The 18,060-nt window shown below is 41.7% G+C and overlaps 4 protein-coding genes across 6 annotated transcripts; 3 read left to right on the forward strand and 1 right to left on the reverse strand.

Annotated features, from left to right (window-relative positions):
* The first annotated feature begins 1,170 nt into the window (after positions 1 to 1,170).
* Positions 1,171 to 3,782, forward strand: lmod3 (leiomodin 3 (fetal)). Its single transcript, XM_072367736.1, has 3 exons — positions 1,171 to 1,642; positions 1,766 to 3,343; positions 3,482 to 3,782. The coding sequence occupies exons 1-3, from the start codon at positions 1,355 to 1,357 to the stop codon at positions 3,527 to 3,529; spliced, it is 1,914 nt and encodes a 637-aa protein (XP_072223837.1). The 5' UTR covers positions 1,171 to 1,354; the 3' UTR covers positions 3,530 to 3,782.
* A 474-nt stretch (positions 3,783 to 4,256) lies between these two features.
* Positions 4,257 to 7,532, reverse strand: LOC140271927 (PRA1 family protein 3-like). The gene is made up of 3 exons (XM_072367222.1): positions 7,314 to 7,532; positions 6,533 to 6,750; positions 4,257 to 5,626 (listed from the first exon to the last, which is right to left on the reverse strand). Exons 1-3 carry the CDS (start codon positions 7,493 to 7,495, stop codon positions 5,451 to 5,453), a joined length of 576 nt encoding a protein of 191 aa, XP_072223323.1. The 5' UTR covers positions 7,496 to 7,532; the 3' UTR covers positions 4,257 to 5,450.
* A 600-nt stretch (positions 7,533 to 8,132) lies between these two features.
* LOC140272020 (NEDD8-activating enzyme E1 catalytic subunit-like) lies at positions 8,133 to 13,172 on the forward strand. 3 transcript variants are annotated; one of them, XM_072367325.1, is made up of 18 exons: positions 8,133 to 8,229; positions 8,332 to 8,370; positions 9,325 to 9,448; positions 9,558 to 9,638; positions 9,729 to 9,811; positions 9,948 to 10,028; positions 10,128 to 10,171; positions 10,266 to 10,330; positions 10,430 to 10,585; positions 10,930 to 11,032; positions 11,117 to 11,227; positions 11,339 to 11,392; positions 12,037 to 12,073; positions 12,143 to 12,224; positions 12,312 to 12,412; positions 12,499 to 12,562; positions 12,650 to 12,704; positions 12,818 to 13,172. In XM_072367325.1, the coding sequence occupies exons 1-18, from the start codon at positions 8,210 to 8,212 to the stop codon at positions 12,904 to 12,906; spliced, it is 1,389 nt and encodes a 462-aa protein (XP_072223426.1). In that variant the 5' UTR covers positions 8,133 to 8,209; the 3' UTR covers positions 12,907 to 13,172. The 3 variants fall into 3 exon arrangements, with proteins under 3 accessions (XP_072223426.1, XP_072223427.1, XP_072223425.1); XM_072367326.1 differs by lacking the exon at positions 8,133 to 8,229 and having other exon boundaries at positions 8,334 to 8,394; XM_072367324.1 differs by lacking the exons at positions 8,133 to 8,229; positions 8,332 to 8,370 and adding an exon at positions 8,403 to 8,623.
* A 2,712-nt stretch (positions 13,173 to 15,884) lies between these two features.
* On the forward strand, positions 15,885 to 17,737 carry LOC140271900 (chemokine-like protein TAFA-2). The gene is made up of 3 exons (XM_072367206.1): positions 15,885 to 15,999; positions 17,153 to 17,308; positions 17,550 to 17,737. Exons 1-3 carry the CDS (start codon positions 15,885 to 15,887, stop codon positions 17,735 to 17,737), a joined length of 459 nt encoding a protein of 152 aa, XP_072223307.1.
* The last annotated feature ends 323 nt before the right edge of the window (positions 17,738 to 18,060 follow it).

An 18,060-nucleotide genomic window follows, 5' to 3' on the forward strand; every position in this document is an offset into this window, starting at 1 on the left:
TTTATCTAAGATTCACAGCAGACAGTGCTCTCAGTTTGGAAAATCAGGGAGGAAATCTGACAGTAGACCTAATCTAACAGCTACATAGTACAGGGCCACAGAAGAGGGATAAAACAATCAAAAGGTTCACTGTGCACCAGGCATTTGTTTACTTCGTCACTATTTTCTCTACTAAAGAATGGATGTGTTGCTCCATATCATGTGTGGTGGATAAGCATTGTATGCTGCCAGTCAATAGCTGAGACTGACATCTCTGCTGGTCTGATTCCAAAATACCAACAATGAGACAAAAATGAGTGTAGATCCTGGAAAAGCAAAAACACAACATATTTCAAATTTTTGCAAATGCCATGTTAGCAGTCCAGTGGCAGGATATGTCCGGCAGCTGGAACCGCATCGCAAAATCTGTGGTTATATGGTTGGAAAAAACAGTGACAGTGTAAACAATTGTCTGATGCTAATGCACCAAATACAATTTTGTGATGAACTTTTTAGGGTTGGAGTTGCTTTTCTGAGGCCCCATTTTGAGAAGGTCTCAAATTAGATGACTACTGCAGTTGAGACACTGATAGCTAAAACAACACCACTTGAAACCACAACAAGATAATGAAAGAAAGAAATGGAATACTATCATTTCGAGAGTAATAATGTAGTTCAGCTGGCTTTGAAGATTTCGGTATAGGGGGCCATAACATGCAAACTGTATCCCTGATGCCAGCCTTTATGGTAAGCTAACATCTGCTGGTGGCACTCATATTTCATCTGTCTCTTGGCAATGTGAAAAAGCACATTTTCTAGATGTCGTTGTTTTCATTTGAATTTTTTGAATGTTATTATTATCATGAAACTTTCCTTTGAACTGTGATCTAAATAAGTTTAGACAAAAGTCATGGACAGAATAACAACCCCCCTCCTATGGCTTATGGTATGCTATTACACAGCACTTCATAGTTATGTCTTGAAGAGTGTCTCTGAGATAATCTCTAATTACAGTGGGGTCTTTACCACAAACCCCACCCACCCAACAGGGCCGTGAAAACAATCCACCTGCTGCCGTCAGTCCTGAACTTTCCTTTTGCTTGAAGCAACTGTCATACCAACTATCCCTTCAAAATTCCTGATGGCTGGGCCAGCTGGGAGAAGGCACTGAAAAAAGATTGTCATCCCCCCTGCTTGTACTTTAAATATCTTCCATGCAGTTCACAGGGTTTAATTTTAGACCATGTATGAAGCAAACCATTTCTAGCTGTCGTCAAAGTCAGAAGCTTCCCAGTTTGCTCTATACTGAGCTTCAGATTGGACGGGAATTATTGCATCTCTTGATATCAGAAGAAGGAAACTACCGAGTGTTAATATGTCCAACAGTAAAGATCTTGAGGATCTCAATGAGGAGGACATTGATGAAGATGAAATCCTTGCAATGCTTTCACCCGAGGAGCTCAAGGAGCTACAAAGTGAGATGGATGTTATTATCGCCCCGGATGAACGTGTACCCGTTGGACAGAGACAGAAGGACCACACGGAGAAACCTCCGACTGGGACATTCGACCACAGATCACTGGTAGATTACCTCTACTGGGAGAAAGAGTCTAAGCGTATGCTCGAAGAAGAAAGAGTGCCTGCTACTCTGCTACCCAGTGAGGTAAGAGCTCAACATCTCAAAGGTTCATACAAGTCAGTTTAGGATATGTGTGAAATTTTAGGTCAGAATGAGAAGTCTTAAATTCATAGATCAAATTCCAATGCCCTGTGTCTTTGTTTTCAGAAAACCTTACAGGAGGAAGCTGAAAAAAAAGAAATCAAAGAAAACACAGACGATGTGCAATATGTGTATGAAGTGATAGAGGAATTTATTGAGGGGGAGTTTGACGACTGTGAAGATGGAGTAGAAATCATAGAGGAAATAATTGAGGAAATAGTAGAGGAAGATGATGGGAGTGTTGAAGAAGACAAAGTGATTGAAGTGAAAAAAGAGGAAGATGTGAAGCGACTTGTCGAAAACAAATCTGAAAATACCGAGGACCATGCTGAGCCCTCACATGACACAGAAAACGTAGCAGGAAATAATACAGAGAACGATCAGCCTTTTTCAAACCCAAAGGACAAGATACTAAGCGACGAAGACAAAGAAAAAATCACAAGTGCAGATCCCTTACCTCCCCGAGAGGCTTCAGAGGGGCTGGAGACAAATGAAGCAAATGAGAAGCTCCCACAAAGAGAACAGATAAAAGTGAACAAACTGAAAATCCCAAAGCTGGCGCTGAATAATATAAAAATGACATCAAGACCGTCAGGAAATGAGACAAACCTGGAATCGACCCTTGACAAGATCCATAACAACAACCCCTCCATCACTGAGGTAAACCTCAACAACATAGAAAACATTCCTAAAGAGATGCTTTTGGACTATGTCAACGGCTTGAAGAAGAATAAATATGTGAAAACATTTAGTATAGCCAACACTGGGGTCGATGAAAACATTGCTTTCAGCCTGGCTAACATGTTAAGAGAGAATCGCAGCATTACGACTTTGAATATCGAGTCGAATTTCATTACTGGGAAGGGCATTGTTGCAATCATCCGCTGCCTTCAGTTCAATGAAACTCTCACAGAGCTTCGTTTTCACAACCAGAGGCACATGCTGGGTCATCACGCAGAGATGGAAATCTCTCGCCTGCTCAAGGCCAACAACACCCTTCTAAAGATGGGCTACCAATTTGAGCTGCCAGGGCCCAGGATGGTGGTGACAAATATTCTAACGAGAAATCTCGACCGTCAGAGGCAGCTGAGGAAGGAGGAGCAGAGGCAGCAGCAACTAAAGGAGCAGAAGGAGATGATGCAAATGTATGAAAACAGTCTTAATCTGCCCCCTGGTTTACTTGAGATGCTGGGCTACATACCTCCCCTAGAAGTCCTTCAGGAGCATGGACTCATCCCACCCTCGTCAGAGTTGAACGCTGCACGTGAAAGGCAAGAAACGCAGGAGCCAGAGCCACAGAAGAAGTTCAAACACAACAGCATTCCCAAACAACCCGGCGCCGAACCAACAAACCCAATAAAGGACATCCAGTTAAAGAGGACGCCCAAGAAACGGGATCCATTTCTGGAGCTGGATCCAAGAGATGACAGGAGACATGAGAGGCCAGGTTTCCAGCTGAGGAAGACTCCCAAAGTAAAGGATGCACACGCTGGAGGGAGGGCGGACGAAAAAGCCAACCTGACCGATGTGATAAAGACTTTGAAACCTATACCTCGCAGACGAGTGCCCCCAAAGGTCGATGTTACGCCTCGTGATCAGCTCCTAAGTGAGATCAAAAAGAGCAATGTGGCGTATCTCAAATCCGTGAGTACCCATGCATTACTACAATGAGATCAATCAAGTTGGAATGTATTTTGAGATTGATCTAAATGATTTGATACAGCATGTAGTGTTGCAGCTATCCAAGTGAACTCTGTTCTTTTCTTTTGTTGCTGCTTATAGGTTCCACTCCCAAAGGTCCTGGAATCAAGTGAAACAAGTCTTTTCTGATACACACTTCAGGTGTTTACTCACCATGGTTTCTGTTTATCTTGCACATACTTTATATTATTCACTCAATATATACAGTAGAAATTACGAGGGAACTATGTAACTTCTGTGTTATCTCACTACGTTAAGGTCTGCAAAACGGCAGAATATTATTATTTCATCAAGTCCAAAGGAATATACAACAGTTTATTCAGTTTTGTGGTGTAAATTGATCAATAGAGCAGGTTTCTAATTTTAAATAATAAAAAAAAACATTGGCCAAAGTTTGTTCTCTACATTTGCATTTTGCTAAGAAAAAAACAAACTTTCAGTCTTTGCCCGGGGATGCTTTCTCTTCTTTTTTTATTTGAATGTAGCACCGTAGGAGTGCTATCAGTGCTGAACCAGATGCATGCCTCAGGGAACATTTCACACGGTACTTTTAGCTGTTTTGCAATTATTTTCCAGTCCTCAAAAAAGCGCCGCAGGTATGACAAAACATGAAATCCGATGGTTTAGCTGTAAACAGAGATGTGAGCTTTAAAACTAATAGCTTTTGGAATATTAGCTCACAAGTTGGAGATACTCAAAATGAGCTTTTTATTAGTAAATAACTACTTTTCCTTGGTTCATAGACAGAAAAAAAAAAACAGAAATAATGAACAGCCCAACAAAACACACACACACACACATATATATATATATATATATATATATGACTTCACAAGAAAAAAAATACTTGCAACATAAGTCAAATTAAATTTATTTTTATAGAGGAAAGCCATGTCTTATTTCCAGTTCATCACTTTCTTTTCGGGGATGGAAAAGTGGCATAGAAATGTAAATATATATATATTATAGCATCCATAACACATACAAACTCTCTTCTATGTGTCATCTGTGAACATAGCATGCACAAACTGCAGTCAATGTGTATGTGCAAAAAGCAACAGGAAACATCTGTAAATAAATATCTGCGGTATAAAATAAACACGTGACAGACTCGTTTTGTATTTTCCACGAGGACAGGCGGTTTTAATTCAACTTCAACACAAGACGTTTTCTAGTCCAGGATGTGCTTAAATTCTGCTGCCATTTCATACCCATCCGCATGCTAGGCTATAAAAAGACGAACGCATCAAAATGAACAAATTTGCACATATCGTGGCATTATGTTCAAAAGAAGCTGCACTTGCCATTCATTTTTTCGGTATTGCATAGCTGTAATCAGAGCAGAAACACTCAGCTTGTGTTGCCAGGAACTACACAAAAAAAACAACACTCCCGTCTAATTAGTCGGCCGATAAAACCACACACAACCACGCCAGCCACAAACTGGTCTGAGGTCAGCACTCATACAGCTCCTGGTGCTAGTTTTTGCTGTTTAACCAGCAGTTCACTCAGCACAGGTATGTATCTGACTACCTGTTCGGTGGGATGAAAAATAACTCAATTTGAGGTAGGAAACTTAGAGGAAAAATTGCTTTTTTTTATCTTTCTTCAAACAAATACAACCGCTAGCTATTGACTGTATTGATTAATCTCTGCAGCTATTCCACTTCACTTCGCTAAAATAAATACTCAGTCATTGTGTAGAACGCAGTGCCAGAGGAAGCCAGAAATGACTTGGTTCAGGATATTTTTGGACACAGGAATGTTCAAACCTTTGGCAACTTTTTACTGCACCCTACCTCTCGACATCCTACCCACATAACGATTGCACAAACTTTGTCGTGTTATTATCACTCTATACACTTCAGATACCTTAGACTAATACAATTATGAGATGGTAAAGTAAACCAAAAAGTGGGAATGCAAATATCAGTAACTTTACATGTGTAGGGGGTAAAATTGTGACACGTGGAGGCAAAAAACAAAAGAAATAAATGCTACAGAAATCCTAATCTATACTGTATGACAACAACTTCCCTTGGCTGAAGCTTTACTCCTTCAGCTTACTTTCAATAAAATCCTGAATCTTGTTCATTTTCTCCTCCTGCTGGTCCAGGAGATCCATGATGATGCCCATCGGGGTCTTCTTCAGCCCAACCCCTTCAAACTTGTTCTCCAGTCTGTTCTTCATGTTGCGCAGTCTCAGAGAGGCATGGATCAGGATTACTGAGAGAAAAACACAAAGTTGTTCTTGTTGTCCCAGTGAGAAAAATAAAAATGACCCACTTTAGCCTTTCAAAAAACAAAGAAAACAAAAAGTGATACTGCAGCAGCAGGTGTAAGGACAGGCATTTATTTCATTTCCATGACGGGCAGATACTGAGTAAATGACATCAGCTAGTAAATGTGGTTCTGTGCACATCAACAACCCATAGCAACGCGTCAACACAAGCAGGAGCGGGCGGGTCTTCTGGGATGGGATTAAACTGCTGAGTCCATTTGCCACAATGTCAGATCTGCAAATGATCCACCCAAGTGCAAATGTCTCTGCTGACGGTCCATCTCTAACTTTATTTTAAAATCTCTGGCACAAGCGAACACATGTTCAGACCTACTGAACACGCTGTTCATTCTCTACAGTGAGTCAGAATGAGCGAGTGTGTGCTCACCCTCGGAAAACTCTTAGTTCGCAGACCCGCGTGAGTCACCATTACTCTTAACAGTTTTAACTGTTCAACGCTGGCAATTAGCTACAAATATGTGATGTGTCGTGAGCACTCCACTTTGTTGAAGTGCGATGAATAAACTGCGCAGTTCAACAGTGTGCCTGGAGCAATAAGGGGAGCAGATCTGTGGCTTTGAATGTCAACGTAAGAACTGCAGATGAAGCAAAAAACAAAGTAAAGAATATGTGGGGATCCACATAATGAAATGTAACTGTCAATATATGCTGATCCAATTCAATCAAGGCAATGTTAGATCATATTTTCTCTTTATTCTTTATTTATATTAAAGGGGATGAAATAGTAGCTTTGAACTCAAGTATTTTACTTTCAAACAAGAGGAGGAAACTATTTCCAACCTTTTTCAAAGGGAGCACAAAAAGCTTGCACAGTATACTTAAAGACTTACACAGCAATGGGAAAGTGATTCCAAAGATGAAGACCATGACGCCGCCACACAGCGACAGCAGAAAGTAACTGGTCACCATGACACCGATCACGAATAGAGTGGGGTTCTTCCTCTTGAAGTTCTTGATTGTGGTCTGGTTTTCTCCGGCCCAGACGGAGCCCCCGAAGACCAGAGCCACCACCGCACCTCCCAGAAACATGCCAAAAGGATTCAGGAAGCTGAAAACATGAAGATGACATGTTGTCCGTGTGAGTCAATGGGTGTAGCTTTAAGCTTTTTAAAAAAAAAAATTTTTAACAAATAGCACAACCTGCTGGTGGTGGCAAAGTTTTGCTGTAAACCATAAGCGGATGGCCGGTGGCAGCAAAGGCCTATAATCATGATTTCCACCACATCATCCTTCGTTCAAAGCAGACTATAAGAAGGCCTGTATGGCAACATCTGTGTTGTTTGGTCCTCCAGAGCTAAATGTAGTATCTCCGACCACTGAGCACTCGTCAGTAACGTTCATTTTAACTGTGTGTAGTTTATAAAGCACGGAAGCACAAAATTTTAAATTTAAAATGACAATTACATATCTGCAATTGTTATTACACCATTATATCTTTGTAAGAAAATATCTGAAAGTCAAACATGGCTTAAATATCCAAATAACAGAAGAAAGAAAAAGAGACAAATAGTCTGTGTTCAGGATGGGTGTGTGTGGGTAAAGGTATGCGGGCGAGTTCATATATAGCCACTGATGCTAGCCTGCCTGTGTTACCCAGCAGCCAGGACTTACCCTACAATGAGGAAAACCACCACGGCAGCGAGGAAATAATTCGTCTGGTAGTACATTAAATTACTGATCACTCTGTTGTTCCACTTCGCTAAATCTCCAAACTCTGGTTTAGCGAACCGGTCCGTTCCGGGGAAGAAGTCATCCCACGGTCTGAGAGGAGCGAGCTCCATTTTGGCTGCCATGTCCCTTAGCGTGCGGTCAAAAACAAACACCCGCACGCGCTGCGTGATATTTTGACAGGTCAGCTGATCTCCCCACCCAGCTCAGAAGAGCAAAATGAGAAGACATACTCTCGCGAGATCAGTCTCGAGGAAGTGTTTGGAGATTTGCCGTTGCACTCTGGCCAATTCATGTTTAGTTGAGTTAAAGTAACATATAAAAAGTAGTCACATACAGAGGAAACATAGAGTGCTTAAAAAACCGTAATGGAAAACAGAGAAGCTTTTCACTTTGCACTTCGGTGCTGCAAATGCCAACTTTTAAAGTGACGGTAATAAAGGTAACATATGTCCAGTGTAAACTCTACTCCTTACATTTATAGACAATATGCCAAGTATGTGATCAGTCTACAGGCGACGAGACAGATGGGTCTAGTAAAGGAACATAATTTTTGATTATGCAGTGGTTTTTCACCTTTATATCCCACTTAAAACGTTTCAAAGACAAAATTTCATGAGAAAAAATGTGGACGACATTGCCAAATGGATTTGTTTAAGCCGTATGAATATTTTTGTCGCTCTTAATGGAATATTTCTGCTCATATCCTTTAATACTTGTCCTTAATTATTTTCCCCCTCCACGTCCTGCTCTGTGTGACGTGTTTCGCCCAACGCGCCGCGCAGCTTTGACTCCCGTGAACGCAGCAGTCAGAATCGAGGACATGGGACCGTGAAAGTATGGCGGATGCCGAGGAGCCGTAAGTCTCAATAGACAGAAAACACCATGTTACCGTCGGAAAACTTTGACCCTTTGACGGCACGCGGGCATGCTTAAACCCTGTTTTACTCTCTTATTCCAGGGAGAAGAAAAGAAGGCGAATAGAGGACCTGACTGAGAAGTTAGTGACGAATGCTAAATAAAGGTCTCTGACTGGCGGCAGGTTTGCGTTGCACATTGGGCAGCGACTGCTGGGCCAGGAGACATGAAAACAAACATTTTTTACTAGGAGGCAGCCTCGATAAGCCTGTTAGCTTTTAGTAAGAAATAATCCGGTTACACAGTGTATCCAATATACAACGTGGAATGCAATCCAGGGAGAGCTACAGCATTGCACCTGACATCTTCCTTGCAAGACATATCTGGAAAGCTGAGTCAGTTTCACGCTACTTAATCATCCTTAGCAGGTTTTGAGATTATAGTGTGTGCAGAATGAAAGAGTGACTCTCACAGTAGGCACCCCGATGAACACTCAGTATAAGGAGCTGGAAAGGATTGTGTAACCGCACAGCGGTGGTGTGACAGCTCCTGTGAGAAAGTGGCAAAAGCAGTTTGCAGTGCAGGAGCAAACAGTAATATTTATGGATTTTTGGAAAACATCAAACTACAATAACAGTATGCCTCACAAACGGTGTATCATGCAACATATCGCACACTACATACCATTCAAACAACGCGCGGAACTGAGGCACAGATGTCATCTCTTTGTGCTTCCGATGCCCGCAGTGCCAATCTGTGAGACATCAGCCTTTATGTAGACTGATTTGAAAGATATTGTTCAAGAAATGACAGTATTTTGCATTTCTCCATGCACAAAGAAATTGCATAAAGCTATGCTTGTGGACAGTGGAACACAACAGGGGTGCGCAAAGCAAGGCTGCGCCACTTTTCTTATTTAATGCTCTCCATCTGGCGTTGTGTTCCCATGACAGTCCGACTCATTTCACTTCTGTCCTTCCATAGCGATGAGGCAACAGGAAGAAAGGCTAAGAGAAGTATTTACTGAAGGAAAATGCCAAACACATTCAGCGCTTTGTTTATTTTTTATTTTTGCGGTGCGTGTGTGTGTGTCCAGAATGGCTGTTGACAGTGGACACAGGGACGGCGGCTGCGACTGGGATGGCCGCTGGAATCACGTGAGGAAGTTCCTGGAGAGACCGGGCCCTTTCACCCATCCCGACTTTGAGCCGAGCACCGAGGTGACGTTAAAATAAAAACCAGGGCGATGACACAATGTCAAGTTCGGGTTTAGTTACGGTTATCTTAAACGCAGTTCTTTAAACATCTCCATGCCCGTGTGTCTATCAGTCTCTCCAGTTTTTGTTGGAAACTTGCAAGATTCTGGTCATTGGTGCTGGAGGCCTTGGGTGTGAACTCCTTAAAAATCTGGTAGGGGATGGCTTGAATCTATGCTACAGTAATGTAGTTGAAGGGCAGACTGTTTTGGACAAGTCTTTACGTTGTTGCGTCTTGTTTTAGGCCCTGTCGGGGTTTCGCCTCATTCATGTGGTGGACATGGATACTATCGATGTGTCAAACCTCAACAGACAGTTTCTTTTCCGGTTGGTTTCACCTCCTAATTTGAGATGCCATATAAATATCCTGTAACCCTTACCTGACCTGTGGGGATAAAATCTGACTACATACAGCCTTGCATGAGTTGTCTAATTAAATGATTTGCTGTGCGCATCCATTTAGGCCCAGAGATGTTGGAAGACCAAAGGCAGAAGTGGCTGCTGACTTTGTCAATAGTCGTGTCCCAGGATGCAAAGTAGTTCCGTATCCTTCACAGTTCTTGTTACAAACTACTGGGGCTTAAGATATAGTTTTAGTGCATATTTTTTACTCTTACGTTGCTTCCTTATTGATAACATGCAGTCACTTTAAAAAGATCCAAGACTTTGATGAGTCATTCTACAGACGTAAGTGTGTTTCTTGAACTCTGATTCTCGGAGTTTACAAAGTAAACACCCCACAGGTGACATCGATTGTAAACCATTCATTCTGTCTTTGTAGAGTTCCACCTCATTGCCTGTGGACTGGACTCCATCATTGCCAGACGCTGGATGAACGGGATGCTGGTATGTGGGGGGAAAAAACGAGCCGCTTTCCCTTTAGTTAGTTAGGGATTTAGTTAACTCTAATCTAAGATAAGTTGTGATTGACTTTGCCTTGTCTAGATTTCCCTCCTGAGCTATGAAGACGGGGTCCTGGATCCCAGTTCGGTCATTCCCCTCATTGATGGAGGGACAGAGGGCTTTAAAGGAAATGCTCGTGTGATTCTGCCTGGCATGACTGCATGCATTGAGTGTACATTGGAGCTGTACCCACCACAGGTGCCACACACCTCTCAGCACATGCTTATCTACAAGCTTCTCTTTGAATATGTGAATGTATGAATTGTTTTTTATCTCAGAGGATGATACATGACTGAAAAGGTCTACCATTATGTTGATTTGAGAAAGGAATATGATGGCTCAAGTTTTTCATTAACAGTCTGAGTCGGTTGTTTTATGGTTTGCACCGTTGTAGCTGTCTCCTGACGGTGGTTATATTCCATAGAAAATGATGAAAATAATTCAAACTATCGCTTTGAATTTATGTCTTTCATTCAGCAAAACAAGGAGCGGGCTTATGACGTTCCTTTAATACAATGTAAATGTACTCCTACGATCCACAGATAAATTTCCCCATGTGCACCATCGCATCAATGCCGAGGCTGCCGGAACACTGCATTGAATATGCCAGAATCTTGCTGTGGCCCAAAGAGAAGCCATTTGGAGGTACGCTTGAATATTCACATCCAGTCACATCGTCTTGAGTGTGTTAGAATAACGTTTGACGGCTCGGGTCTTCTCCTCGACTAGATACGAGTTTAGATGGAGACCATCCGGAACACATCCAGTGGGTGTTTGAAAGATCCCAAGAAAGAGCAGCAGAGTTTAACATCACTGGAGTGACCTACAGACTCACTCAAGGTGAAGCTGTGAATTTATTCAGCGCTCAGTTTTCGCACCACGTAGACGCCTTATTTATTCTTTCGGCAGAAGTGATGGAGTTCATGTTGTTTGTGTTTTCTTGTGTCACAGGAGTTGTGAAGAGGATCATTCCCGCTGTGGCGTCGACGAATGCTGTTATTGCCGGTATGAAACTTTTGGGTTTTTTTTGGGGGGGGGGGGGGATCTGTGCTGAAATATAAGGGAGAGATTGATCTTTTGGATCACAAGCTGCTGAATGGGGGGGGCCACCCGGACAGAGCTCGGAGCAGAGCAGCTGCTCCTCCGCATCAAAAGGACTCAGCTGAGGTGGTTCAGGCATCTGGTCAGGTTGCCTCCTGCTCGCCTCCCTTTGGAGGTTTTCCGGGCACATCTTACTTGTATGAGCCCCCGGGGCAGACTCAGGACTCGCTGGAGGGATTATATGGCCCTTCTGGCTTCGGAACGCCTAAAATGGATGGATGGATGTTTACAAGCTTACTGTTTCTGGTCTTGGATTTTTGATTCCTTCCCTGAGTCACGTGACCTTTTCCTGGAGGGAAACAAAGACGTCAACATTAACAACAAGTGGTTAATTCTCTGTTTCTGGGAGTTTCAGATAGCGTTAAAGGTAGAATCAATGGCGATAACTAAAGATCTACTTTGTGCTTCAGAAGCAATGATCAGTTCATTTTCTGAGTGAGGAAAAAAGACCAATAAGATAATTTGTGTTCAGTACAAACAATTCAGATTATCCTAAAGCATTTATGAAATTCACGCAGTTTACTGACTTTGGCTTTTCTTCTCCACAGCTGCCTGTGCAACAGAAGTGTTTAAAATTGCTACAAGGTTGGTAGGAGAAATGCATTTTAAACCGTTTGATTTCCAGTCGTCTTCTGATTCCATTTTCCTTTTCAGTGCGTATATTCCTTTAAACAATTACCTGGTGTTTAACGACGTGGACGGACTGTACACCTACACGTTTGAAGCCGAGAGAAAGGTTTGTTTCCCTTTTCACGATTTTGCCTGCAGTCTCACGAACAATTGGCTTTTGCCGAGAATCATCCAAATTATTCTCCATTGTCAGGAAAATTGTTCAGCATGCAGCCAAGTACCTCAGGATCTCCAGTTCCCTCCTTCCGCCAAATTACAGGAGGTTTTAGAGTACCTGACGGAGAACTCCTCACTGTGAGTGCTCAGAAATCAACATTTCCCAATGACACAGCAGAAAAGTGTCAGCGATCATGTTAAGATTGTGTGTAATTCCTCTCCAGGCAAATGAAATCTCCAGCTATCACGACAACACTGGAAGGAAAGAATAAGACGCTGTATCTGCAGGTACTATATCTAACCCCTGAGAACACATTCTGCCCGATGTTTTTTGTTATAAACAACCATTTGATCTTTGCTCTCCTTTTATTCCAGTCTGTTAAATCCATCGAAGAACGCACCAGGCCAAACCTCTGCAAAACTTTAAAAGGTAATTTCTTTTTTAAAGCTGTGAATCAAGCGCTCCCAATCAGTTCCGACCAGCTCGGGGCGCACGTGTGGCAGCACATTGGGAACTACTGTATGTGTTTTGCTCTCCCGCAGAGCTGGGATTGTCAGATGGCCAGGAAATAGCTGTGGCCGACGTCACCACGCCCCAGACGGTTCTCTTCAAGCTCAATTTCACTGCTTAAGCATGAAATAAACAGCACCGACGCATCCGAACGCAAAGTCGGTGTGATGAAACGCATTTGATATTATAATGTAAATAAGATTAGTGAGGACTCATGTGAGATAGGATGTTGTATGAATATGGAATCCTTTAATAACGTTGTTTTTTTTCTAGTTGTAACATTGTTTGTGCTTTTGTCCCATGCTGACCTGTAGTGTACACATTTACCCCTCAGTTGAGAATAATTATGTGCACTCGACTATAATAAAAGTTTTATTATCATGAGAAGGTGTTCTGTTGTAGTTTGATTTAGAAGCAGCAGTGCAGTTTTTTTTTAAGCTATATTAAAGTGGATTATTATATTAAAGTGGATTCTACCCACAGCATGAGGAAGCTTTACAAACAAGAGGCACGTGGACATGAAATAAATGTCAAATTGTGCGCCTGCTCAGAGAACTAAATAAAAAATTTAGTCTGAGGATAAATATCTGACTGTGGCCGTGATTCAGTAATGTGAGACCAGAAGTTCGGCATTGGAGGAATCTTAACTAAATCTTTGGGGATCAGTGTTGAGGGTTGAGATATTATTCAGTTAATATGTAAATCTCTACACATTTGATTTAGAGTTCTCGGGTTTTAAAATTCTGTAAAGATGCAGCAATTAACAAGCTGGTATTGGGCTGAAATCTGACCCCATGTTAAATTGGACCACCCTTCTTTGTTGAATTTCTGAGAGTAAATTAATTGTAATGCTTTCAGATACATTCAGCAATGCGTTTTAATCTCATGCAGTTGGTTTTATGGGTAACTAGTGATGATAATAAAGATGTGTTTTAATGTTAAAACTCATTCAGAAAGTGTTTCTTTTTATTTGCAGTGAACCCCATATGTTACATTTCTGGTTATGAGGATTAGAAATGGAATGAGATATGATTTTAGAGGTTGATCCTGAAGTTTGACTGTAAAAACACGACACTGAAGCTGGGATTTGGGGTCGGTGCATATTTACCACAGCCTGAGAGTAAACAAGGATACAGTATGGCATTGAAACAAACCTCAGAGTGGTTGGGAAGAATGGGTGGAAGAGAATGGGAAGCTCTGCAGCTTAAAAGGGTCTTTATGATCCTCTTCGCAGCTAAATGTGACCACATATGGGCAAGAGATGGAAGTGGTAACAGTTTGAGAACTCCAACTTGTAGTCCTCTTGGTAAAAGATTTTCTAAACTTACATGCAGTGATGTATCTTTTCAAATATTTACTTTGGGAAATTGCAGAATTACCTAAAGACATAATCATGGCTTGCGTACAAAATGTGGGAATTTATCAATTTTATGATTATTCCCTTGTGACCGTCATTGTTGCTATGGCAACAGATGTCAGAAATGAGGGAATCTCAAGAGTAATGTAGTCTTTTTTCCGGATAAAGTGACCTTCATACACCATAAGTGATAGTGCTTGATGTAAGCCATTGTTATTCTGCTAAGTCTGCCTTTCAAAATGTGGGGCCACACTGTTATCTTCTGACAAGCCTTTATTAACTGAACTCTTACTCGTGAGAATGTGAATTTTGACGCGACAAAGCATATTGAATCTTTTTTTGAGCAAAACTGTTTGCATGTGCTGTTTTAGGTTTCACAGTGTTGGCCTTGGCTCTATAAATAAAACGTTTTCTAAAATAGAAAGCTGAGAAATAACCCGGAAAAGCCGCACGGCTGTGTGTGTTCTGATCCAAGTCCGTGATATGTGTCCAATGCGAGACAGGATGTCAATACTCTCTTTAAGCCTCTTAAGGCGCTAATGAAAGTGGCCGCTTATTGTCCGGAAGACAGATGGTTTCTGTCTTGATTAAGTTTTAATTTCCCTGACGGATAAGGCGGACAGGCTTGTCCCGCTGTGTTTAGGGACCAGCTCATCTCTCGCTCCACATCCTGTGTGAGAGGATCTGGTGTGTGAAGGTGCGGGTTTGTCTCCAGGCTGACGTGTTGGTCTTGTGTCTCCATCAGCAGCAGACGGGTGGTCTCGCGATTTTTACTCAGACGAGGCGGAAAACTTCAGAAAGTGAAGAAAAACATTTGCGGAAACTTTTGCATTCCTCGTGAAACGCCGCGGCGTGCGTGATGTTTACGCAAACGCTGATGGGGACTCCTGCATCTGCTTATCATGCACATCAATAACCCGAGCACAAGTAAGTGGAGAAAATTAATCTTCGCACACTGTCAGGAGTCTGATTACACGCAGGAGAAAATTATGTGCACATTACCTTTTGAATACTTCTAGTAACCTATAACACAGTAATGAAACTGACTGTTTGACTCGTGCAAGAAAAAATAGTTAACAGATAATAAATCAAATGGAGTGCATGTGTAAAAATGCAATGCTCAATGTGGAACAAATGGAGTTTAACTAAGGAGTCAGTCCACAAAAAAGAAATTATCTACTTTAGTAATGTAGTAATGTTTTTTTAAGAACAATTCTAATGAATAAACCTTAAACTTAAAAAATACATTCAAATAACAAGGTATCTAGGTTATTTACTGCTTCAAACCTGGTATGAGATTAATAAAAAATGCCTCAGGCACTGTTTATTCATGTCATCAGTGCTTTGAATTATTCATTTGTGTGATTTGGCATAAAAATCCATGTCCCAGTTTTGCTGTGACTCATCTGGAATACAACTTGTTTTGGATGGAGAGTTTAACTCCACACACAGGCATGAACACAGCTGAAAGAGTGATATGACTCAAAAATCAGGGTGATGACCCACTGCTGTCCGCTCATTACGCTGCCCCCGATTAGGCTTTTACTGGCGTGTGTTTGACTTGCTATGACTTACCTTGCTGATATGACAGTAATAAGGGGGCAAACACATGTAGCCCAACAATGGCACAAGCAACACATCCTGTTTTATTTTTTAACTTTAAGGAAACAAAGTTTGGGAAAAAACTATTTGCCACAATCTCTTAAAGTTTGCATGAGTCTGTCTTTTCCTGTGCAGGCGAGATGAAGATGAACTCAGTGACACATCAGTTACACTGGGGCATCCTATTGCTCTGCACAGTAAATCTTTGCATCCAGCAAGTCTCCAGTGGCAACCAAAGCTCCCGAGGACAGACGGGTGAGTGTCAGATGTAGCCAGACCACTCACACACCCAGGGGGGCTCATTATGGTTCCTGGTCACTGATCTGTTGGCCTGGTGGGGAGCTCCTTTAAAGCAACATGATCCTGAGACTGAGTATGCTTCTTAAGACAAACAAATGTACATTTCAGAGGATATTTCAGGTCTCATAGCTTTGTATGACTGCAAAGTATAGAAAGGAAGGCATATGAAGAAAAGCCCCACAGTGACTATGACATTCTTGTTGAAATACTTGATGAATAATTGATTTTTAAGCTGCATTTTATTCTTTCTGTATAGTCTACACTAGATTGGTCTCGTTGTTCCAAACATTTTCAAAGTCTTGTAACATAATATATTCTGAGAACTGCCTACTGACTTTAAATATATATACGTAAATAAACGCTGTTTGTGTCAGAAGATGTGAAGCATAAGCATGAAGCAGTGTAAAATGGAAATATTCAAAGAAAATATCTGTTAAAAGCAGTCTTGTATAGATAACTACCTTTTTTTTTGTTTGGAATGATTATATGTTTTGCCTTTTCTTTGATTGCAGCCTGATTTTAAGCACTGCTTTAATTGTTCATTTACATACTGCTTCTGCCAATGTTTTGTAGTGAGTTTGAACTCCTGCTCTGTTCCATCCCTCCACACGTTCAGCTGAAGTGCAACACCGTGAATCAGTAGCGATAAACTCTAAAAAGCCAGATTTAATTTCTTTTCTTTTCTTTTCTGTGAAATGATGCAGAATCAGATGTGGCTCATAAATGCCTCTTTGTGCTGTTAATTGTACTCATTTCTGTTTTTCTGAAACATGAGGTTATGCTACTGTAAATGGTGATGTCATAGTGATATGTTTTTTTCCCATTTGAAAGTATTCTTTCTCTTGCCTGTTGCCCAAGGGCCAATACTTTTCATCCACTGGGTGGTGCTGTAACATTAAAAACTACTTCATAAGGAATTCAAAGGAAAAATTGGGCTGCTTTCCTACTATAACAAAAACACAATTGTATTCATTTTAATCTAACAAAGCCAAGAGGGTGTTGCAATCTGATTTTGATCCTGTACTCAGTGGAGGCAGAAGTCACCCAAGCTGCCTGTACATGCATGCTGTTAAAACTGCTATCTTTATCAACAAAATGTCTCTCTCAGTGTCATCAAAGGAGAGGACGGGGACCTGTGAAGTAGTTGCTGCTCATCGTTGCTGCAACAAGAATAAGATTGAAGAGCGCTCTCAAACAGTCAAGTGTTCCTGCTTCCCAGGACAGGTGGCAGGGACAACAAGGGCGCTGCCCTCTTGTGTTGAAGGTAACATTACTGAATTCCTCTTCTAACTCTCTTAAACTAAAATATTCTGACAAGACATGAAAGTACTAGATGTCAAAGTGGGGTCACTTTCACAAGAATCCACTGACACTAAAGCTTTTAAGGACCAAAAGAGTGTGACATATGATTGAGACGTTTTTTTTCCACACAACTCATCTTTTTTTGAAGTCCTTCAGTCTACAGAGTGACCTTCTGCTGTGGCTACTTTTTTCTCTCTCTCCAGCTTCCATTGTGCACCAGAAGTGGTGGTGTAAAATGGAGCCGTGTCTGGAAGGGGAGGAGTGCCGAGTTCTCCCTGACCTTACTGGCTGGTCATGCATCTCTGGGAACAAAGTGAAGACCACGAAGGTGAGGAGGGGGACTGCATTGGTCCTAGTCACAGTTCAGTTCATCCATCCATCCAGCTATTAGCAATACCCGATTTATTCTTCAGAGGATTGTGAGGGTGCCAAAGCCTTTGCCAGCTGACACTGGACAAATGGAGAAGTACACCCTGGACAGGTCGCCAGTCCACCATAGGCATTCAATTTAGTTTTATTTATACGGCAACGATAACAATAAAAAATGTCTCAAGATACTTCACAGAAGCCAGTGCCATGGCCCCCTGGAGTGAGCGCTAAGGCGATGGCAAGGAAGAAAAAGAGAAAAAACTGCCTTTTGAAATGAAGGAAATGTTGAGCGGAGCCCAGCTCTTAAGGTTTAGGGAGGTGTGAGGTTTAGGGAGGGTCGTTGCC

The sequence above is a fragment of the Leuresthes tenuis genome, unplaced genomic scaffold, assembly GCF_036924035.1.
Source record: "Leuresthes tenuis unplaced genomic scaffold, fLeuTen1.0.hap1 SCAF_16, whole genome shotgun sequence".
Classification (NCBI taxonomy): Eukaryota; Metazoa; Chordata; class Actinopteri; order Atheriniformes; family Atherinopsidae; genus Leuresthes; species Leuresthes tenuis.